We start from the raw sequence: 23,580 nt of genomic DNA, 5'->3' as shown, positions 1-23,580 counted from the left end.
CTCAGAAATCCGCCTGCCTCTGACTCCCGGGTGCTGGGATTAAAGGCGTGCACCACGCCCGCTGTCAGCCGGGTTCTAGGTCAGCCTGCGCCCAGGAATCGTTTGCCAAAGGCCGCCGCGCAGGCGCAGTCGGTTCTGTCTCGCACCTGCTCAACCCCGCCCATCTCGCAGTTCCCAAACACAGGCTCGCCGACCGCTACCGCGCACGCGCAGTGCAGTGCTGGCGGCTCCGCTCCGGGACGTGCAGCGAGTAGCCGCTTGTCGAATTCGGTTGTGTTTCTCAAGTGCTGACGGGCCGCGGTGGCGGACCCGGGCTCGGGCGGCATCACGGAGGCGCAGGCTGTGCCCGAGGGCTCGGGGCCGAGCACCTCCAGTCCCCGGACGGCCCCTCCGGTGACGGTGCTGGTGATGCGGCAGGACGAGGCCGAGGCGGACGGCGCTCTGAGGCCGGGCCTGGCGGGGAGTGAGGCGGCGGCAGACGCCGAGGACGAGGCGGGGGACGACGACGCTGATCTGCTGGACACATCGGACCCGGCGGGCGGCGGCGAGAGTGCGGCCAGCCCGGAGGAGCTGGAGGACGAGGACGCGGAGGGTGGCGGCGCAGCGCGCAGGCGAGGCTCCAAGACCTGCACGTACGAGGGCTGCCGCGAGACCACCAGCCAGGTGGCCAAGCAGCGCAAGCCCTGGATGTGCAAGAAGCACCGCAACAAGATGTACAAGGACAAGTACAAGAAGAAGAAGAGCGACCAGGCACTGGGCTCTGGCGGCCCCTCCGCGGCCAGCACAGGCAACGTCAAACTGGAGGTGAGCTTGCTCCTCGGGGCCCCGGGGCCAGGGCAGATGGGTGCCAGCCTACTTGGTACACAATCAGGGTCTCCCCAAGGGCTGGGCTCATCCTCCGCTCCAGCTGACATGGGCACTTTGGAGGTGATCTACACCTCTCGTTAGTAAACCCTTCGCAGTGTCTACCCCTAGGCATCCGTACGTTGACACACCCTGTTGGTTTTCTGTAACTTTGTTGACTTTGTTTTTTTCTTAGACTCCCTGGCCCCTGAGAAAAGTTGGATTGACAGTGGGGTAGTAACTCACAGCACACTTGAGCGTTGCTTGATTCAAGTCAAGCATGGAAGAGAGACGCCAGTGCCCTGCAATTGGGCTTCTGCTGCTAGCTGTCTGTATTTAGGTCCGTTATTCATCTCCCTTAAGTCTCAGCTCCCTCGTCTTTTGCCCTTAAAATAATGCCCAATTAGTGTTTCTTCGGATTTATTTTGGTTAGGTGAAAATTATAAGTGGTGTGCATTTCAGCTCAGACCCAGCAAAGTCCACCTAAGTATTAGAGCTGTTTAAAAACAAAACAGGGCTGGAGAGATGGCTCAGTGGTTAAGAGCACCAACTGCTCTTCCAGAGGTCCAGAGTTCAAATCCCAGCAACCACATGGTGGCTCAAAACCAACTGTAATGAAATCTGACGTCCTCTTCTGGGGTGTCTGAAGACAGCTACAGTGTACTTACATATAATAAATAAATAAAAATTTAAAAAATAAAAACCCGTAAAATGTAGAAAGACTCCTTACCACAGAAGTTCCTTTTGAAGGGGAACTTCTAACATTTGTGGAAATTTGGCCTAGATGACTCAAATTATTGCTACTATAAACGTCTGATTTGTGTGGTATTAACATTATCCTACCTACACAGTGCAAGGCCTGGAGTTGTGAAGACATAAGGTTCTCTCTCCATAGTCAAGTGAGCTATAGCATTCCATGTACTGTGTATGTAAAGGAAGCGGTCCTATAAATAGGGTAACTGGGGAGAGTTAGAAGAAAAAAATCTTCGCTTTTGTGATACTAGAATCCTCTTTTAGAGTTTTTAATATTTTGAGACCTAAAACATGTATGTATGGAAACCTTCTTAAAACAAAAGTTTGTTAAGCATCTCACGATAAAGGTGCGAAGGGGATTTTTAATAGACAACTCGGAAGCCCGTAGATAAAAGGCCAAGGCTTTACTAAGGGCAGAATGTTTCACTTAACCTCAGCAACATTCTTTTATGTGAGGAGAAGTCCAGTGTTTAGATTCGTTCACATATGGGATTAAGCATCACTAATTTGAAATGGGATTCAGTGTCTCGGGGACAGGTTGCTGTTGCAGAACTTGCCTGTTGGCTCTGTAGTGGTGGCTTCGTAGCTGTGATTTCTAGCCCCTTCCAGCCAGTGTACTCTGAAAGCTGTTTGCTTCTGTAAGCAGTATTTTACTGCCTCTCTCTTCTTGTGGGTGTGAATCAGGTATGAATCCAGTACCTCATTAGCAGTAGATTGCCTCTGAGTTAATTTATTTTGTCCAAAAGCAGGCAGACTGTTTGGACTAAAGATGGCTCTGTGTGAGACTTGGGTGTCACTTGTCATTCTCTTGTAACAGTGAAAACAGGTCACAGGTAATTAACTTCCCCTCTGACCAAATAGCTTCAGTTTGAGACCTTGCAAGAGACTGCAGATCCTAGATTGGGAAGCCTGCAGGAAGGAAGGCTTTTACTTAGAAATGACTGCCAGTACCTGTGACTTAGCTACAGGCCTTCCTAAAGTTCCACAGAACCTGATCCTGAAAAAGGAAAAAGATCAAAGAGATAGATGTTCATTATACCTGCTGTTGTGGATTACAACACCGCATTAAATGTTTATCTTTGATCCCAGGAAAGCACAGACAACATACTCTCCATTGTCAAACAGAGAACAGGATCCTTTGGTGATCGCCCTGCAAGACCTACTCTTCTAGAGCAAGTGTTAAATCAGAAAAGACTGGTAAGTGCTTGTCAAGTGGTTGCAGATCTGTTAGTGAAAACTGCTTGTTTTCAGTGGAACTGTTTTTCTAGAACTGCGTGTCACTGAACACAATGAACCTCACACCCTACCCCTTCCTGGACTGCAGTGGAAGGAACACCTTTAGCCCTGTTTTCTTCACTGACTGACCTTTGACTGAGCAAGATGAGATTTTTAAAATAGACTCTAAGTATACGGAATAGTACTGTAAAGGCATTGAGATACAATTACTAATAGTTTATAAGGGTCTCTAATATACAACTGATAGAAATTACCAAAAGTCAATTGGGAAAGGGGCAAGTGTTTTATAAGATATTGGAATATTTGGATGGTAATTTGAAGAAGAGAGAGAGAGAGACTTTAACTCATGATATACTTTCTATGTAAGTTTTTGGCAGAATATTAGATTTTTTTTAATTAATTTAGATTTTATCTCAAACTTCTACAATGAGATTTTATAATATTAAAGAATCATAAAGAAAAGATTTTAAATTTGACAATACAGAAATGTAAACAAAGACAATGCTAATTTTAAACTGCCGCATGATATTGGAGAAATAAGTACATCAGATATAAAAGACTGGTCAGCATGGTTGATACTTTGTTATAAAAACAACCCCACACTTGAAAGACTTGGGCAGACCAGGAGCATTGCTGTGAGTTCAGAACCAGCCTGTCTATAGTGTATGACCTGTTCCTAAACAAAAAATAGAGCATTTTATTAATAATCCTTTTCCCTCTTTTCTTTTTAAGTCATTACTAAGAAGTCCAGAAGTCGTCCAGTTTTTACAGAAACAGCAGCAGCTACTAAATCAACAAGTTTTGGAGCAAAGACAGCAGCATTTCCCGGGAGCGCCAGTGTGAGGGCTTACAGAGACTGCTGTGCTCTACCTTACTGTAATGGATGGGTGCTTTTAGCCTAAGACAATGCTGGTAATCAGCCATTGGGGGGCACACCTGGAATCCCTGAACTTGGAAAACTGAGCCAAGAGGATCCGAAGTTCAAAGCCAGCCTGGGCTACCTAGCAAGTTCCTTTCTCAAAAGAGAGAAAGAGAAAGAGAGAGAGAGAAAGAGAAAGAGAGAGAGAGAGAGAGAGAAACTACTTTCTGTAAATGTGCGTGTACATTTGAGAATAAATAAGTATTGGATTTTTGCATTTAATTGTTTCATATCACTATGAGTTTGGAAAAAACACCTTTATAGTTTTTACTGTTTTTCTTCAGTTATGCCTACTGAAGCGAATGAGCCAGTTGCTTTCTGTGGAAGTCATAAAGTAATAGTAATATCAGATCACCCAGTGCTGTGATTCTCATCAAGAGGCCCTGGAAAGGACTGGTATGTTTTGGGCTGCCACAGTGACCTTGACCTAGCGAGGCGGTAGTGAGGGTCAGAAATCTTAACCTTCTGCAGTCTGTGGTATTCCACCAGCTAAATGTTCCTTGCTATCAGTGCCTCTCCGCTGCATTGATAACCTGCGGCCAGCACAAGGTCAGGTGCTTGGAGTAACCTTTCTGTGTAGTTAAGGTGGAGCTCTGAAAGCTAAGCATCTTTATACCCATGAGAAAAGTGGTCACTGATCTGTCTCTTCATGTAACTAGAGAAAGAGAGGACATTAAAGTTGGTGCCTCCATGGTTGGGGTCACTCTCCTTTAAAGCAGGTTGTCTCCTCAGTTGATTTTGTGAACAGTTCAGATGTACTCAGCCCACCAAGGCCAGGCCAGGGTTGGTTTTCTTATAGTCATTCCTATTCTCCATAAAGGAGGCCCTGAAGGTAGAATAACTCTCACTGCTGCCAGTGCTTTTCAAAACTGAGCACATATTCCTAGCTACTGTTAAAGGAACGGCAGATTATCTAGGTACTTTTTTTTTTTTTTTAACTTTTTCCTAGGAAAACTTTAAAAAAGCAAAAATACCATAAGATACAGAATCAGATGTCAAGAGAGTATATCCAAGAGTAAGTTAATAAGTGATTCAAGGCAAAATGTATCAGTTGGTTGATTCCTAAACTCTGAAATATATCCGATGTTAAACTCGTAGCTGTGATAAGTACTCACAGGGCTATGGATGCAGCTTAGCCTTACTGCACCTGCCTAGCATGTGCAAGGCCCTCAGCCCACTCCCCACCCTCACCACCACAAGAAACAAATACAAAGTAGAGTGATTTTCTTCATTTTGTGTTCTATACTTGTGTATCTGAAAAAGACCCTTTTGCCAAAATTATTCATTAAAGGACATCCGTTGAACTTTGAGTCATCTGCTGTACTTATTTCTTTAGATGCTCCACACTGGCTACAGAGGAATGCACTCACATCACTGTTTGGTACTGCGCTTACAGTACTGGGAGCTTTGTTGTCTCTAGGCCTGCATGCCTGTCCACTCTGCAGCCCATGAGCCACACAGGTCCCGGCATGGCTATAAATTTTCCCAGTACATTTGTACTGACAGTGTCATGTTGCAGTATCAGAGTGTTGGAACTTTTGTAGCAGAATGGCCCAGTTTATACTGCTTCAGACCAAGAGTAAGTAGGAAATGTAACATGAATAGAGAGAAATGAAAGGGGATTAGATTTGGGTCTTAAGAACTTGGAATTGGCTTAAATACTTATTAAGCCCTAAAGTAGATCACTGAAGGGCTGAGATTCTTTCTCTAGGGTATTAAGAATGAAGTAGATGCCCCATTCATGAAGTTAGATAGGAACTAGGATAGTTTGCAGTACAACTTAATTATTGCCTGTCACATTGGAGATGTTTGTCCCCTTAAAGCCTATCAGTAAGATTTTTGCTTCAGAGTAGATGTATTGCAGTTTCCCACACTTTCCCATTCTATATATTGACGGCTTTTGGCATACAACTGTAGCTTCTTCCATCAGGTTTTTATTTACCTATCTTTTAGTTCAGGATTAACTGACATAGGACTTGTTTTGGCCAGTATAGAGCAGAAGAAATAATGCTGTGCCAGCCTTAAACCAGTTACCATAGTGATGAGCCTAGCGTAACCTGCACAATAATGTCAGGATAATCTGTTCACCCTGTGGAAACATCACCTGTCAATAAAAAGCTGTTGGCCTGTTAGCTTAGCCAGGAATATGGAGGTGGAAGTTCCAAGAGGGAGAGAAGATTCTGGGAGAGCGGGAGAGTCCTCACAATCCAACTCTGAGGAAGATGGTCTCATGAAACTGAGGAGAGGCAGCCAACCACGTGTCAGGACTAGAATAAATGGTATAAGTTACAAGCTAGACGGGGAACAAGCCCTAGCTTACAGCCTACACATTCATAATGAAGTCTCAGAGTCATTATTTTGTGAACTTGGATCCAGGTGGAAGAGCTGCAGTTAGTAAATCTTAGGTAAATCAGGGGTACATGGTCTGATCTCTATGGTACCATCGGGTAGCCTGACACATGTCAGTGAGAGAGACTGACATAAACTAGCCATCCCCTGGGAGAAGTTTGATGCCAACCTAGCCCAGCTAAACCTTGCTTAGATGGACAAAACCACCCTGTAGATCTGTCAGTTGGAAAAGAGCTACTAAAGGCTTAGCATTGAAGGCCACAAAGCTGGGGTGTTCTAGTCAATATTTATGTCACGGTGAGTAACTGGTACACTTAGTGATGGCGAACTCGATCAGAGAAGATGGTGAAGGCAAATACATAGTAAGTTCTTATCCTTCAAGAAGTAGGTGGGATTATGGAGGGGCAGGGAAGGGAAGGACCCAGCCTCCATGATTAGAAAAAGAAAATGTATTTTCCTCTAGCGCCTCGCAGAGTTAGCAAACCAACCCCTTAACATTGGTACAGGGAGACTAATTTCAGACTTGTAGCTTCTATAACTACATTTATGGTACAACTTTTAACAGCAGCAAAGTGCAAGTGCGCCCAGTTCATCATGTCACACACACAGCGTACCTAGAAATGCTGTTTTTGTTTTCTGATGGAATATTAGCTTGTATACCAAGCCACTAAACCACAAGCTAAAATACTTTTAGCTGCAAGAGGATGGATTACTCAGGTTAAAATGCATCTCCCAGTCTTCTTGAACAGAACACAGATTGTACATTATTCGGACTCTGCCCCTTACCGAGTGAGGCTTTCCGAACCCCAGCCAGCTCGTAGCTGTGAGCCTTAGGATCAGTGGGACATCTTGGGGCAGAGGAAACAAGCAGACAGCAGCTTGTAAACACTTCATAGTCATTTGCAATTTCACAAGCTTCTCGTAGAAAACATTTTAATCAGTTAAACATATTTCATGGCATATGAAAAATAAATGAGTTTTTAGTGAAAGTTTCCCTATATATCCAGGTGTTTTAAGCATCACATGCTAAACATCTTCCTATAGACATGTTCCTTGATGGGCGTGGCTGTTGAGTTGCTAAGGTTGGATGCTCAAACGACAGTGTGTATTAAATTCACTTTTTAATAACAACAGCTTCACCATACAAAGGGTTTGAGTTGTGTGTCCTGGTGCTAAGCTGGGGAGCAGTAGTTAAACACCTCTAAAACTTCTGCAAAGAATCATTAAAATTACACATTAATGCCAAATATTCGAAGATGTCTTTTTTTTATAGTGCCACCAAAGTTTTTACAGCATGAAGAATTCTTAGAAATCCCATTTTCTAAGAAGAACAGTTTATGATTAAGCATCTTAAGGAGCCATAGATCATATACATAGAAGTATTTCCTAGAGTTTGAGAGAAAAATAAGCCAAAAGGTGTATCATTGTCTAGCACAGACTACCAAAGGATGGTGTATGGCATTTCAGGAAGGCGAGGCTGCTGGGAATTAAAGAGTAATCTTGGCAGTCTGTTTTATATATATTTGAATTTATCATGAGAGCCGGGCTTGGTGGTGCATGCCTTTAATCCCAGCACTCAGGAGGCAGAGGCAGGCGGATTTCTGAGTTCGAGGCTAGCCTGGTCTACAAAGTGAGTTCCAGGACAGCCAGAGCTACACAGAGAAACCTTGTCTTGAACCTCCCTCCCCCCCCCAAAAAAAAATAACTTATTATGAACATATGTGAGGGCTACCTACCCTTGCAAAGTTCGGCTCTTGACTCCTAGCAGGTAAGACGATGTGAAATGCATGGTATATTTTACTTTATTAAATATATACATGAAATATCTGGAACATACTCAGCATTAAGCAGGAGCTTGAAGTCCAGCAAGCAATTTTTATAAAATGATTTTGTGACACTCTTCTTTCTGTTGTCGTTATGAGGATAACTCCACCCTTAGAACATAATGAAAAGAATATTCTAAATGCTAGAGAGTTTTGCTGTCTCTACAACACAACACCGAGGTGTGTATGTTAGCAAGGTGGTGTCTTCTTAGTTCTGAAACAGTTGTTATCACTTAGCTGAAACAAACTGATCATGTCTTATTTTTGCTAAGGCTCACACATACTGACTTGTACATAGTGATAAACATTCTGGGTCTTGTGGGCAAGCCAAACCAATACAGTTCTCCATTGCCTGACCCTGCCTGAGGCAACTTGCAGTGTGCAAAGGCCTAGCTGCCCACTTTCCCCTTCACCCTGTAAAACAACCTACGCAGCATAAGTTTGCTTGTCAGCTTCATGGCATGATCGCCACATGGTCACTCAGAGGAGTTGAAGTCAACGATTACGCTATGATACGTTTAGATCTCTTAACAGCCAAAGGGGAAAAATTCATTAAAATATGACTCTGTTATACAAGCATAGGACTTATATCTCTTCAAAGCTAAATTCTCTGATAATATACACATGAACCTAGGTCATGATTCCTTTCTCAAAGAAATCAGACACACTTCAATATTTTGATTTCTTAACACTGCAAGGAAATCCAAGTAGTTTATTTGTTTGTTTGTTTTTATTTTTGTTTTTAAGCTTCTACTTTTGTTTTGAGACAGGGTTTCAGTGTATAGCCCTGGCTGTCCTGTAACTCCTCATTTAGACCAGGTCAGGCCTGAATTCACAGGGATCCACCTGCCTCTGTCTCCCTGCTGCTGAGATCAAAGGCAGGTACCACGGTACCACTACACCCGGAAGCGTCTACTCCTGAATAGTTTCTTACAACTACATATTGCCAGGGATATTTGGCCACTTGTGAGGAGATCAAAGGGGCGGTTGGAAATCTGGGACAATGCTTTGTGTCCTTAGATGGGTACTCAGAGAAGATCTGCCATACACATGGCTTTTCCAAGGAAGAAACCAGGAGAAATATCAGAAAAATAGGGATTCCAGGAGGTGGGGTGGCTAGGAATGGAAGTAGTTATGCGAAGATAAATTACTCAAGTGTTCTGAGGAGACATAAAATCCCAATATAGTCATTACAATAGAGCTCTTAACTATTGTTAAAACTCGATTATGTTATTTTTCGAGCCCAAGAAAATTCACATGTGTTGGGGGTTTTTAAAGTTCTGAGACCTGATGTCTGTGCAAATGGTTTACTGTCAGATGTCTGGCATTATGGAGGTGGGGACTGCCTCTAATGTGCATTTGATCCCATGGCACCTGACACTGTACCCAGTACACACAAATGCACAAGACAGACTTAATGAATCGACATGCTTGGTTTCTTTTTATACACTCTAAGTGGTAGTTTGAGACGAAATGAGTTTCTGATATAATATCTCTATCATATTATGGAAGCTCTATAATAAACCATAAATGCCATCCTACATAATGCTTTTCAAGGGGCTTGAAGTAAACCTAGAAGCAATGGGGTGACTAATGGGTGGCATGTACCTTGAAGTCTGGAGGATATTTCCCTTATCATCCAACAGAGGAAATGAGCTGATATATGCATGTCTATATACACATAAAGTGTTTTTTAAAGATGCTTTATTATTCACTACCACTGTTTCCTCAAAAAAAAAAAATGTAGGGCATATGAAACATTCCTACTTCACCTGGGAAGCTATAGCCAGGTATTTAATAGCTTTAGAAGAGGCTGCACAGATGTAACCAGCTAATAACTTAACATAGGTGCCAGGCTGAGAGATGCATAAATAAGATCCAAAGATGCCTCGAGCTTTCCCAAGGCTTTGCTCTTGTTTGAATCATCTGTCACTAATTGCTATTTGTCACCAGGAGGAAAGAGGAGGCAAGAGATGCCCTACCTAGCCTGCACTTCCCTCCCAACCTTCCAGTCTACGGCTTCATCTCTGCACGGGGTTTGTAGTGTGCATAGGGCAGGCAGCCATCTGCAAGGTCAGACAGGAGAGACTAGAAGATGGGAAGATGGCTTCCAGAGTGGACGCAGGAGTTCCCTGTGCTTCCGGGTCTGAATTCTGGGCTAACCCTGCCCTTAGGATCAAGCCTCCTTTCAGGCCAGTTTCCCTTATGAGCCTTGGCTTTGCTTGCTTGCTTGCTTGCTTGCTTGCCTGCCTGCCTGCCTGCCTGCCTGCCTGCCTGCCTGCCTGCCTGCCTGCCTGCCTGCCTGCCTGCCTGCCTGCTTGCTTGTTTTAACAGTGTTAGATTGAGGCCACCTGACTCCAAGCTTCACAGTTTCCCCCTCTCCGATCACAGTTTAGATCTGGTTGAATGTACCTGATGTCAGCACAGTACCTGGCTATGTGTATTTCAGCTTCGGAGATAAAGTTTCTGTGGCTTTATCTCACAGGTCCCTGGACAAGCTTGGTTTTCTTTCTTGCCATTCGCAGTGCAAGTAGGGTCTTTTTAAAACCACTTGTGTGTGACTGATTTTGCTCTAGTGCTCCTATTCCTTCTGTGTAAGCAGCTTTGTGTTTTCCATGTGGGGCACAACCTCCTGTGGAGTGACGAGCTGACTCGGTGGCCTTGGGTTCTGCCGACGCCCTCCCGTGCTGTTTCCCTCTCACAGAAGACTTGGCTCCCTGATCAGAGAGAAACCACGCTTCTTCGACCACACTGCACTGGCCTGGCCCCAGGTTTTAAGTAGGTAGCACAAAACAAACGGTAATATAAACGTGACTCGGATGCGTTACACGTGTATTTACATCGGCATCCGGAACCCTGCATTAGCTGCGATTGCCACGATGGAAGCCCCTGCCCGAGTCTGTTCTGTGGCAACGTGGCTGACGATGTGACTTAAGACACTGAAGAGATAGGGTTGTGTGGGGAGCCCATCTGAGTGAGCACCTTATCCAACCACTGCAGCGGTCCATGAAGATGGATCTCGATCCAGCAGGGGGTGCTCGTGACATCCTGGCGATGATACTCTGCTCCCCAGCCCTGCAGAGGAAGAAGAGAGCCCAGACTGAAGTGTGGCTTTTTGCCAGGTGCCACCAGGCAGAGCCCAGGGAATGCAGGGTCCCAGGCTTCCTGTGAGAAGTCGGTGCCTCTAGGGAACAATGCCTCCTCCTCTGAGTGGCCCAGGTCAGGCAGGGTGGGCTCTGTTAGCTCATTTACACCTGGACACCTATTTAGTGGTGCCTGGGGCTCTACATACCACATGGAGAAGCTGGCAAGCCATCTCCCCATTACAGGGAAAGAGGCTCAACCTCATGTCCTACTCTTCATGCTGAAGCCTGTGTCTGTACAAAACTAGGACTCATTAAAGACCGGAGATTGCAAAGTGGCAAGAATCAGTAGTTGACTTTGAGAGTGCAATGTCAGAGCTTAGAGCTTATTTCTTTTCTGTCTCAGGCTCCCTCAGAAATTTCCCACTTTTCCCCGTTGATTAGAGAGACAGCTACTAAAATGACATATATGATTGATAGATAGATAAATAAGATAGATATTGATTGATTGATTGATTGATATAGATACATAGATGGTAGTAGGTGGAGTTGGCTTTTCTCTCAGATTCTACCGCTTTCTGCACGAAGGACCCCGGTCATCCAGGCCTCTGGGGCACACCCTGCTTCACTGATGCCTCCCCTGCCTGTACCCTCTCTCCTTTCCTTTACCCATTCACCTCACTTGTTGCTTACTGCCTGTCTTGCTACCAGTTCACTGGTTTCATAAGGCCAAGGTCTGGGAATTACCAACACCCAGCACCCACAGCCGCTCCCGGCAGCTGCTCAGTAAATAGTTGTTGAGTGGCTAAAAGAGGGAGAGCTGTGGCCAGTAAACTCAGAGCTGACAAAGACCTTAAAGATGGTCTGGCCTTTCACTTACAATGGTCACCACCAGTGTCTAGTCACTTGAAAGAAAATAATTGACAGTTTTTATTTTGTTTCTGTCCTTGCGGGATTGGCATTGAATCTCGGTGCTAAAGTGCTTGCCTAGCCCGTGCGAGGACCTGAGTTTCTTCCCTACTGTCACAGGGAGGAGGGAGGAGGACTCGGGGTCGGGGAAGCCCCATAACAGCAGTAGCAGCCTGTGTCCTGTGAATGACATTTTGTAGCTCTGTACATTTATTGCGTATCTGGGAAACACTGAGTTGATGTTGGGAAATGATCACGTGACCATGCATGCTTGTATTGCAGTAATTACCTATGAGATACCAACAGTTCATCCTTATTAAAATAAAAACAAGAAAGAACTGGGAAAAACAACTTCCCCCCTTAAAGGACAGTTCACTAACTGCAAGGTAGTGCCCCCTGCTGGCCGCAAGGCAACAGTGCACCTGGAAATTTTCCAGGGATTTTCTTTCTGCTTTGAATGTCAAAAGATAAAGTAGTTTTGTCCTCACCGGAAAGGTGTCTTTAAAAAGGCACCTTTAAATTGTAAACTATACATATTTATTCTTGTTTTTAAAAATAATGATTAAAATTATCAATATTATAAAATATAATTTGGGTACAGAAAAATAGAACATTCATTGATCAAGGTAACTAACTTTGAATGGCTAGGAATGTAGCTCAGGAGACCACACTTAACTAACTCACTTCATGAAGCCTTGGGTTTCATCCCCAGCTTTTAAAAAGGGAAATGGGACTGGAGAGACGGCTCAGCAGTTAACAGCCCTGGCTGTCCTTGCAGAGGACCCATGGTCCCAGCACCCACAGGGCAGCTCACAACCATGTGTAACTACAGTTCCAGGGGAACCGATGCCCTCTTCTGGCAGTTTTAGGCACTGCATGCATGTGGTGCACACACATGCAAACAAAACACCCATACACATAAAATAAAAATAAATGTAGAGGAAAATGTAAGAGCTGTGAAGGAAGCCATCCCTCTCCCGAGTAGGGTTTGTGAAAACTGTTCAGCACAGAGTCTGATGAACAAGTCCAGATTTTTAAGTATCAGGGTGATTCCCTTGAATCATTCACAACTGCCTCAAGGTTTCCACCCCACTTTGTGCCAACACTGATTAGCGCTGTCTTAGAGTAGAGACAGTTCTCTTCTTCTGAAATTTATCTATAAATGTATTCCCTACATTTTTCTAGCAGCTTCCCCAGCTGAGAGGAAGATCTTATTCTTTCACTGGGGGACAGCAGTGCCTGGTGGCTGAGAGAGGGATGGGACATCTCTGCAGCATTCAATCCTGTCCATTATTATCATCCCGATGCCTGCATCCTCATGCCAAAAACAACCACTCTGCCACTTAATAAATCTTCATATAATTGTTTTCAGTTTATATCTCTACCTTCCTATAAACTTAATAACATTTTCCCCAAAGGTTTGATGTTGTTTGCTGTAGTGGTACACACCTTTAATTCCAGAATGCAGGTGGATCTCTGTGAGTTTCTAGTTTGCCTGATATATACAACACATATACATACACACAAATACACATACACACACACACACACACACACACACACACACATATATATATATATATATATATATATACACATACACNATATATATATATATATATATATACACATACACACACACACATACATATATATATATATATGAGAGGTACTAGAGAGCCAGTCAGAATTCTAATATAGAGTGGGAAGAAGGTTCATAAATCCCTCCCCCCTAACTGACGACAGTTGATGGGTTTTAGGGAGAGCCAGTTTTATAAAAGGGTGTTTCCCCTGGTAGGCTGACCTCATCTACTCTAGTTCCCTTGGGTGACACTACATGCAGGAATATATGGGCAGTGGAAGTTGAACTAAATAATTTTTAAAAGAAGAAGACAAGATTCAATACATTTTTTTTTTTAGAAAGAAAAACTGTTATCCACGTGAACTAGCTGAGCAAATGCCGAGCTGAGCCAAGAGCGTGCTGTCCTTTCTTCCCATTTTCCATGTTAGAACCCCAAAGCCAACACCCTTACCTTCACAAAGCTCATCCGAATCGTGCACATCTTCGTCAGCTCATACACCACTTCAAAGCCGTGGTGCACGGACTGGGCGAGCAGCTGGGCGAAGAGCTGGTTGTTGAAGACCTTGAGGCTGCAGCCGCTGGGGATCTTGCAGACGGTGGCCGGGTGGAAGCCGTGCTGGTAGTTGCAGTTCCGGCTCTGGACAAAGATGCTGCTGTCGCTCACGCACTCCGCATACACCTCGCCCCCAACGTAGTACAAATGCACACCTGTAGGCACAAAACCATGTTCTTCCTTCTCTGCTTCCTTTTCAATGGCTCCAAGCACCTCACGCGATGGGACCTGCTACTGTCAGGTTAACTCCTACATAATCCCTGGCCATAGAAAAGAAGGTGAGTGTGCCCTGAATACCCCACTTGTTTTCTTTGACTTTTCCTACAAACCCATTAAAAATCCAACCTTGACAGATGGAGAGATTGCCCAGCTCCCAGCACCCAAAAGGAAGCTCACAACCATCCAGTTTCATTCCAGTTTCGTAGTATCTGTCGCCCTCTCCTGGCTTCCATGGGTACTACATACACACGGTACTCAAGCAGACATAAAAACAGGCAAAACACCCATAAACATAAAATAAGGGGAAAAAACCATGATCCAGATGAATGGCCATTCTCAAGAACAAGTCAATAGCCTCCCACTTATGACTGCTTCCCTCACTTTTGATCTCACTCACTTCAAAATTAGCTTCCATAGAAGCTGAGGGGGAGGGCAAGCCCCATGGGAAGACGAGCAGTCTCAACTAACCTGGACCCCCTGAGATCTCTGACACTGAACCATCAACCAGGCAGCAGACACCAGCTGATATGAGGCCCCTGACAGAGATACAGCAGAGGACTGCCTGGTCTGGCCTCAGCGAGAGAAGATGCACCGAACCCTAGAGTCTTGAGGCCCCAGGAAGTGGGGAGGTCTGGGGGGGGAGGACATCCTCTTGGAGAGGGGAAGAGGAGGTATGGGACAGGGAATGGGGGGGGGTGGACCAGGGAGGAAAATGAAGACTGTAGAAAGGACTAAAGAATAAAATAAATAAATAATTTTAAAAATTGGCTTTCAGGATACTAGACACAAAAGAAATACATCTTGAAAAACCCTACAAAGTCCTTCATACCCACATATAAACAAAAGGCGATAACAGGAGTCCCAGCTACGTGCTACTGAAATCCACTCACTACACCCACTCCAGGGCTTGAAGATCTTACTAACAGTTACAAGTCTATCTCTTCGCCACACACCTTTAATTCCAGCACTCCAAGGGTGAGTTTGAGACCAGCTTGGTCTACATAGTGTTTAGGCCGGCCAGGGCTGCACAGTGAGACCCTGACTCAAAACTAAAATATTTCTGCATAGAGGCTTCAGGGGAATGTCACCCACCCCTATAAATCACATGCATCCCTGAGAGACAGTGCCACACACAGCCGTGCGAAAGCACAAGCAACGTGTAGCTTTTATCTGTCTACCTAACATTCCTGGGATTACATTCCAAAAGGGACATCCTGAATAAATAAAGTGTGGTGGGCACTCACACACAACAGATTTATTCAGCTGTAAGAAGCATAAATGCATGGAACTGGTAAGTGTCAGAAATAAACCAGACTCAAACAAAATCCTCCCTTCTCCCTCTCCCAATACCTTCTACCCCTCCCCCTCCTTTCTCCTTCTCTCTTAATTGCCCTCAGCTTTCTACTCTGTTTTCTTCCATGATGGGCATCAGGCCTGACCCACATACACACACACACACACACACACACACACTCACACACACACACACAACTCAGGCACTGGTGATCTTTAGGAAGTAGAAGGATATCTCTGATTGGCTAGAACACAGTGCCTCTGCTGCATCTCCTGGCCATGCCTGTGTGCAGTGGGGTGGGTGTGATTGACATTGATTGACAGACAGTGATGGGATATTCAGTTGTATAAGTGAGCTCAAAGCTGCCTGTTCATCACTGTCCAGAGCTCCAGACACTCCTGATAAGAAGGCAGCAGAGGCCAGGGCAATGCCAAGTGCAAGCCCCAGGCAGGGGTGAGCTGTGTCCGTGGCTGAGGATTTGCTCCAAGGACAGTGGGGTGGGGCAGCAGGGTTCTCTGGGCTGCAGGGGCATCTTGGGCTCCGCCTTTTATGCTGGCTCCTCCCCCTGTATTCCCTGTAGGGCAATGGGGTCCGCTGCCCACCTCTGCCTTTCAACAGCCCCTCTCCAGCCGTTGCAGAAGAGGACCACAGCTGGTGTTAACAGCCAGAGTAGGGCTACTGCAGGCTTAGTGGGTATTTGAACCAAATGACCTTCAAGTGCATAATCCTCCCGGAACCTACTGCATATAAAAGCTAAGATTTTTGTCATCCGAGCCTGGTCTGTGTGTGTTTAAGGAGTGGTTTTCATTCAGGCTGAAGCCTTATCTGCAAACCCAGCACATGCTGGCACAGGTGAGAAATGGAAGGGGGGGGTCCCTAGAGGAAAAAACCAGGGGAGCCCAAGACTGAACTCTGAATGTCAAGTGACAGCAGCATCTCCAGGAGTCACGTGAGCACGTGATTTTATTTGGCCCATCATGTGGCCAACAGAATGGCTTTGAACCCTGTGTCAGAGTCAAGATCACCTGGGGCAGATCTGTTCCCAGGGTGGAGCCTGCAATGGAGTCACTTGGGGTGCTGGGGCACGCAAACACACTGTTCAGGCAGCCATTGCCTAATGGGGGAGCCATTTGTACTTCCCTACAAATTCATGCTGCCCTACTGTGTCAGTTTGGAAAACCACAGGTGAAGAGTTTCGTGGCAATGTAGTCCCTGGAATTAGGCAATGCGTATGTTATGGTATGGTAAACATAGAACATTGGGCAACATTTCATGTAATTCACTGGCCCACTCCTTTCTTGGATGGTGGTAGACGGTCAGAATTGGTAACTGTCAGGATTTAAGCTCAGTGGGGATCAGTACTTGTGACATGTGGTATTCCTCCACGCTAGCTCTTTATGAAATGCTGAGGAGTGACCACATGCCTTTTCTTGTGGCACTAAAATGTTACAAACCCCTTGATAGAACACATCATTAGCTAGCAGGTTCACCAAAGTGAGCAGCTTTGATAAAGCAGGGGAAACAAACAAACATGCTGTTAAAACCCTAAACCTGTTCTTCCACCAAGCAATAAGGATTAATGATCTCAAAGAAAGCATCAGCGGAGGGCTGGCTCAGTGGGAGAGCATTTACCTCCACGAGCGAGGTCCCAAGTTCAATCCCCAGCCACACACACACACACACACACACACACACACACACACACACGGGCATGGTAATACATGCTTCCATCCCTAAGAGGCTGAAGCAGGAGTCTCTTCAGTTCAAGGCCAGTGCGGGCTACACAGCAAGACCTCGTCTCAAAAGAACATTCACAAGAGGGAAAGGTTCACTCAAGATCACAAGGAGAATCCAGACAAGGCAGTCCTCAGGCAGGATCTGCCCAGACCTCGGTTTACATTCCTGCTCGGGCTCTGTCTTTCAACCCCATGTGGTGGCCAAGACCAGAAGTGCTCTGGGTGTGACTTAGGTGTGGAGGGACAGCATGCAAGTGAGTCTCTGTGGTCCTCTTCTGCAACTGCAGATAGCTCCCACTGGAGAGGGACTGTTGAAAGGCAGAGATGGGCAATGAGCCCCACTGCCCTACAGAGAATACAGATGGAGGAGTCAGCATAAAAGGTGGAGCCCAAGATGCCCCTGCAGCCCAGAGAACCCTGCTGCCCCACCCCACTGTCCTTGGAGCAAATCCTCAGCCATTGACACAGCTCACCCCTGCCTGGGGCTTGCATGTGGCATTGCCCTGGCCTCTGCTGCCTTCTAATTATCAAGAGTGTCTGCAGCTCTGGACAGTGATAAACTGGCTGCTCAATTATGCAACTGAATGTTCCGCTACTGTCAATCACACCGTTGGCTCCTCCTCCTGAGCTGTACCACACCCCTCTCATTACTGCTTCAGATATCCAAAGCCCGGCACAGCCTGTGTCCTGCACCATCCTCACACGAGCAAGGAGCCCACTAGAGGAAAGTCATCAGATACAGACAGGCCGCCTGATGCATGAGGCCCTGGGGTTCTTAGTACAGCATAAAACAGCAGCTATGAAAAACATAGAAAATAAGTCAACCATAAACCTACAATCCAGAAAAAAATCACACTAACCTCGCCTACACATCGTTACATCTATGTATTTATTTTGTATTTATTAAGTCACAGTCTCGTGTAGCTCAGGCTAGCCTCAGATTTTCTGTGTAGATTCGGATGGCCTTGAACTTCCAACACTCTGGTCTCTACTGCCCCAGTGTTAGGATCACAGGCATGTCCCACCAAGCCTAGCAGTAAGAGCAGCTTTAAAAATAAATTAATTAATTAAAACTACAGTCTATTCTACAAGATGTTTTGGGGCCTTTTTCATTCAGTAATGTACTGTGAACATTTTCTCAGGACACGGCATGTTCTGCAGTGTCAAAATCAATGTTTTTTCCACAGGAGATCATCCTGTGTTGTTTTGGTTTTAGGATTTGCCTAAAAGATTCCTTACAAGGGGCTGGGGTGAAGGCTCAACAGTTAAGAGCACTGGCTTGCTTTTGCAGAGGACCTGGGTTCGGTTCCCAACACCCACAGTGGCTCACAACCATCTGTAAACCATCTGTAAACCCAGTCCCAGGGGGATCTGACAGCTTTTTCTGGTGCGAATACATATATGTAGGTATGCATAGACATAAAAAATAAAATAAACCTTAAAATACATATAATAATAATAATAATACATCCTTCCATTGAATAACTTCATCCTGCCTTCATATTTATTATGGGTTTTATTGTTGATTTTTGTAGATAGGACCTTCTATACTTCGGGTTGGTTAGCCTCCTGCCTGAGCCTTTCTAGTGCTGGGCTTACAGGGCTGTGCCATGACGTTTGGCCCTTTGGGCTATCCTGTCTCACAGCCCTCACCCCAGGCCATCCCTGAAGATAGTCGACTGACTTTAGTGGCAAAGAGACCCCGAGAGCACATGTCCCCTTGCAGGGGTGACACTGTGCCTGGGGTTCTTCCGACGGGCTTTCTACAGGACCACTATAGCGGGCTTCCTACGGGACCACTATAGCACGCTTCCTACGGGACCACTGTAGCAGGCTTCTTGGAGCTCAGAAGCAGCAATGGAGACCCGCTGCTGGTTCTCACCCTTTCCAATGTGCCTCCTGGTGTTTTCTATGGTCGAGTTTCTGTTTACATTTGAGAGAAGCCCAAGGCAGAACCTATTCCTGTTATTGGAAGGGTCGGTGAAGCCGTCTATGAGCACGCTCCGCGAGGACGCCTGGAAAGTCTCTCCGACCCGGTTGTTTAGTTCGTAGTAGGCAACAGAACACCAGTGCTGGGGTTCCTCGTAGCAAACTGGCCGGAAGTCTGAAAGAAACCAAGAGAGAAGGTGCCACACCACTGTCACCTCTGGGCTCCGGAGCTCACGATTGCAACAGGAAGCGCTGTGACCGCTTTAAACCAGAATGTTAATTGTAGAACCTTTGCAGTCCTTCTGGGCTGGGCTTGCTCATGTGTTCATCGTATCCCTGAGTTTAAGGCCACACTCCCTGTTAGTTTCCACTTCGAGGACATCTGTAAACATTCTTGTTTACAGGTGTGATGAAAGGAGGGGCCTGGGAAAGACAGCACCTGGCAGACCAGTGTAAAATGTTGCCAGCCCCAGAGTAAACACAGCTAAGAGAGAGGCAGCCGACCACCTCATCTAGAGAGAAAGATAGCATCCTGTTGTTATAGAACTGAACTGAATCCCAGTGTCAAAAGCCTTAATTCTGCAGTAATGATTGATAACAAGTTTGAATATGATAACAAACCAAATTGAAAGCACTGAATGAATTATATTCAAGGAATAAAAATCTAGATAGAAAGGATCACACTCCTATTTACATATAACATAAGTATATCTTAAGGAGAGCTGGCTTCCCAGCTTGGCTAGGGTCTGACCATAGACAGAAAGAGGACAGAGGACATCCTCCTGTTAGTGTAACCTGGTGGAATCCAGCCAGTACAGGTGAGATTTTACAAATATGCAACTTACAGTATAATTATCCTGTCCTCCAGCCACTGGTCCCAACCCTATGTTTCAAACACATGGCAGGGCAATTCTCTATGCGGTGAGTACTGAGCGAGCCGGCTTTTCAGGCTCTTGGTTAGACACAGGAGAGAGGGACAGAATACAAGGCATACTTATAAACAAGGGTTAAGAGAAAACACCAAAGACGCTTTGAAGGAAGATGTTCCTCTTAATATCTGCACATCTCATAAGCTCTCTGAGAGAAAAATAAAATTTTGTTAATCTCTTAACTCTTTCTCAGCAACCTCAGGCAAGGCTTGCATATAGTGAGTTTGTGATTATCCATTAAGTAAAAAGGATTTAGGAATAAAACTGTGAGGCAACCTGTATCCAAGGACGCCAGCTGTGTGTCTGCAGGCCTTAGACTGTAACTGTGGGCGCCAGTTGTGTGTCTGCAGGCATTAGAATGTAACTGTGGGTGCCAGCTGTGTGTCTGCAGGCCTTAGACTGTAACTGTGGGTGCCAGCTGTGTGTCTGCAGGCCTTAGACTGTAACCCTGGGCACCAGCTGTGTGTCTGCAGGCCTTAGACTGTAACTGTGGGAGCCAGCTGTGTGTCNACTGTAACCCTGGGCACCAGCTGTGTGTCTGCAGGCCTTAGACTGTAACTGTGGGAGCCAGCTGTGTGTCTGCAGGCCTTAGACTGTAACTGTGGACTCCAGCTGTGTGTCTGCAGGCAGCTGTGTGTCTGCAGGCCTTAGACTGTAACCCTGGGCACCAGCTGTGTGTCTGCAGGCCTTAGACTGTAACTGTGGGCATCAGCTGTGTGTCTGTAGGCAGCTGTATCTGGAGGCTTTAGATTGTAACTGTGAGCACCAGCTGTGTGTCTGCAGGCCTTAGACTATAACTGTGGGTGCCAGTAGTATGTACGCAGGCCTTTGGCTACTTTCAGCTTCAGATATTATTAATCTCACATTGAAGAGGCCCCTATAATTCTCTTCTTCGTGTCTCTTCTTTGACCAACTTCGCAGATGCCATAGCACATCATCATAGAGCCACACTAGAGCAGTGGTCCCCAACCTTCCTGATGCTGTGACCCTTTAATACACTCCCTCATGTTGTGTGTTGAATGTAGTTTTGGCTACTCTGCCTAAGCTCCAGGAATGGGCTGTGCCACCAGGCCCCATCCAGCTCCCCTTGAATCCACAGATCAAAGACACACACACACAACTGTTCCTTTTCAACTTGCCTTAGGACACAATTGCTGCGCACTACTATCCACTGCCTGGAAAAGTGTGCCCTGAACAATATTCCTACCTCCATACCTCCCTCCTGCCCTAAACTTTAGCTGCTAAAATACATGTAGTCCCAGCTAAACACCCCTGACCACCCACCTATAGGAACGGCCACTGGCCTAGATCCTCCCCAGACCTCACTTGGCTGCTTGGCTTTTCTCTCTCCAAAGCATGGAGAACCTCTCCTTCCTTCCATCTCTTTTCCTCTAAGGACCCAGAAGTCCCGCCTTCTGCCCAGCAATTGGCCCATGGCTTCTTTACTGACAGATCAAGAACCAATTGCGGAACAGGACTTAGCATAAGCACTGCCCCCACGGTGGTGATTTCCCCTACACCATAAAGTTATTTTTGCACCTACTTCATAACTGTAATTTTATTACTGTTATGAATTTTAATGTAAATATCTGATATGCAGGATATCTGATATTTGATCCTAAAGGGGGAGCTGAGACCCCTGCCCTAGAGGTCCCTTCCTCTTACATATGCTTTTTCAGTCTAGCATGAAGCTCCTGAAGAATTTTCAGAGTAGAGAGAGAATGTGTTAGCCGGAGTTGGGGCCTCATTCTGCATTTCCCTGAGTTCATGAACATGGCTTTTGGAGTAAAAGACACCTTTTGACTGTTCAGAGACAAGCAAACAAAGGCCTAAACTTGGTTCTCTTTATGGCCTGCTTGCTCTCAGGCCAAAACTCACTTCGTTAGCCAATTAGTTAGTTGGTTGGTTGGTTGGTTGGTTGGTTGGTTATTGTGTGTGCATGAAGTGCCTGTGGAGGTCAGAAGACAACTTCACATAAATAAGTTCTAGGGATGTAACTCAAGCTGGCAGACTTATGTAACAAGTGCTTTTACCTGCTGAGCTATCAAGCCAGCCTTTTCTTTCAGTCTTTAAATGTTTACATTTTTGTTAAACAACACCATGTTAATCTTATTTCTACACTCAGCAAAGTGCCACGTGCCTGTGATCCAGCACTGGGGAAACTGAGGCAAGAGAATGGTGGGTTCTAGACCACCCTGTATAAAAGCAGGACCAGGTTTCTAAACAAACCAACCAATAATCACGTATTTTGTAAATGCCCAGGGATGGCTTTCCATTCCACTTAGTATCTGAAAGAGGACTGACTGGTTCCAAAAATATGTGTCTGCAGTTCTACTCCAAAATGGGTCCAATCCTGGTTATTCCAGAGAGGGGTGAATTACACAGCCCAGGCCCACAGAAGGCTCTGTAAACCAAAACCACTGACATGCAAGATGTGAAAGGCACTGCAAATGTGCAAGACACGACAACCACACTTAAAATCATCCGCAAGCGTCCCGTTTCCCACGGACTGACCTGAGTGTTGATAGGGACTGTCTGACTCGGAAGGACTTCCGGGGGAATGCGGGTAGCTGGTGGGGCATGGAGACTGCGGAAACACGTGGCCTGGCGAGGAGGGAGGTGCGGGACAGAGTGACTGCTGGAAAGAGTCAGGGTAAGTGGCGTTGTGCGGCATGAGGGGTTCGCTGTGCAGCGAGGCACTTCGGAACTTGGCCAGGAGGCTGAGCTGAGGGTTGTACTCGCTGTGTCTTGGTACCAGCACTGGAGGCAGAACTAGGAACAAAGAGAAGACCAGAGGGTGCACTAAGCAACCTAGGCCAGGCGGTGGTGGTGCACGTCTTTAATCCCAGCACTCGGGAGGCAGAGGCAGGCGGATTTCAGAGTTCAAGGCCAGCCTGGTCTACAGCGTGCGTTCCAGAACAGCCAAGGCTACACAGAGAAGCCCTGTCTCGAAAAACAAACAAAACAAAACAAAGGAGGTTGGTTCCAAATGTTTGCAATAAAACCTAGGTGAGACCCAGAATATTTTCCATTAGAGACCACACTGAATTATTTAGATGACTAGCCCCAAGTTCGGACTCCTTGCTGCTGCTGAACTATTCTATGCCTTACCACAATGACCTAAAAGCCACCAGGTAAAATATTAGCAGTAAATGAAGAAATGAAGTAAAAAATCAGAGCCAACAATGAAAACCTATCAATTAAGTGTGTTCAGGTCAGCAGGTCCCTTCTGGCCTTCCTCCGCCTTCCCACTACTGGCAGTAGAACCCATGGGCATGGGGTTCCAGGCCTGTGCCAGCCTGGGCTCCACTCATTAAAATGAACATGAGCGACAGCTACTTACAAAATGGTGGTGGTGGTGGTGGTGGTGGTGGTTTTTCAAGGCAGGGTTTCTCTGTGTAGCCCTGGCCATCCTGGAACTCA

At 45.9% G+C, this 23,580-nt stretch overlaps 2 protein-coding genes across 3 annotated transcripts in view; one reads left to right on the top strand and one right to left on the bottom strand.

Annotated features, from left to right (window-relative positions):
- Window positions 1–203: 203 nt before the first annotated feature.
- Rfxap (regulatory factor X associated protein) lies at window positions 204–5,061 on the top strand. The gene is made up of 3 exons (XM_021158402.2): window positions 204–804; window positions 2,686–2,793; window positions 3,565–5,061. Exons 1-3 carry the CDS (start codon window positions 409–411, stop codon window positions 3,673–3,675), a joined length of 615 nt encoding a protein of 204 aa, XP_021014061.1. The 5' UTR covers window positions 204–408; the 3' UTR covers window positions 3,676–5,061.
- A 5,172-nt stretch (window positions 5,062–10,233) lies between these two features.
- Smad9 (SMAD family member 9) overlaps window positions 10,234–23,580 on the bottom strand; it is a 43,469-nt gene continuing 30,122 nt past the window's right edge. For both annotated transcript variants that reach the window (XM_021158391.2, XM_029474874.1), the window contains exons 3-6: window positions 22,672–22,929; window positions 19,182–19,403; window positions 13,949–14,205; window positions 10,234–10,998 (exon numbers count right to left, since the gene is read on the bottom strand). In XM_021158391.2, coding sequence (XP_021014050.1) covers window positions 10,855–10,998; window positions 13,949–14,205; window positions 19,182–19,403; window positions 22,672–22,929 — 881 coding nt within the window. In that variant the 3' untranslated portion in view covers window positions 10,234–10,854. The remainder of the gene's footprint in view (window positions 10,999–13,948; window positions 14,206–19,181; window positions 19,404–22,671; window positions 22,930–23,580) is intronic.

The sequence above is a fragment of the Mus caroli genome, chromosome 3 (assembly GCF_900094665.2).
Source record: "Mus caroli chromosome 3, CAROLI_EIJ_v1.1, whole genome shotgun sequence".
Lineage (NCBI taxonomy): Eukaryota > Metazoa > Chordata > Mammalia > Rodentia > Muridae > Mus > Mus caroli.
The sequence above is the reverse complement of the archived record's forward strand: the minus strand, read 5'-3'. Positions and strand labels throughout refer to the sequence as shown.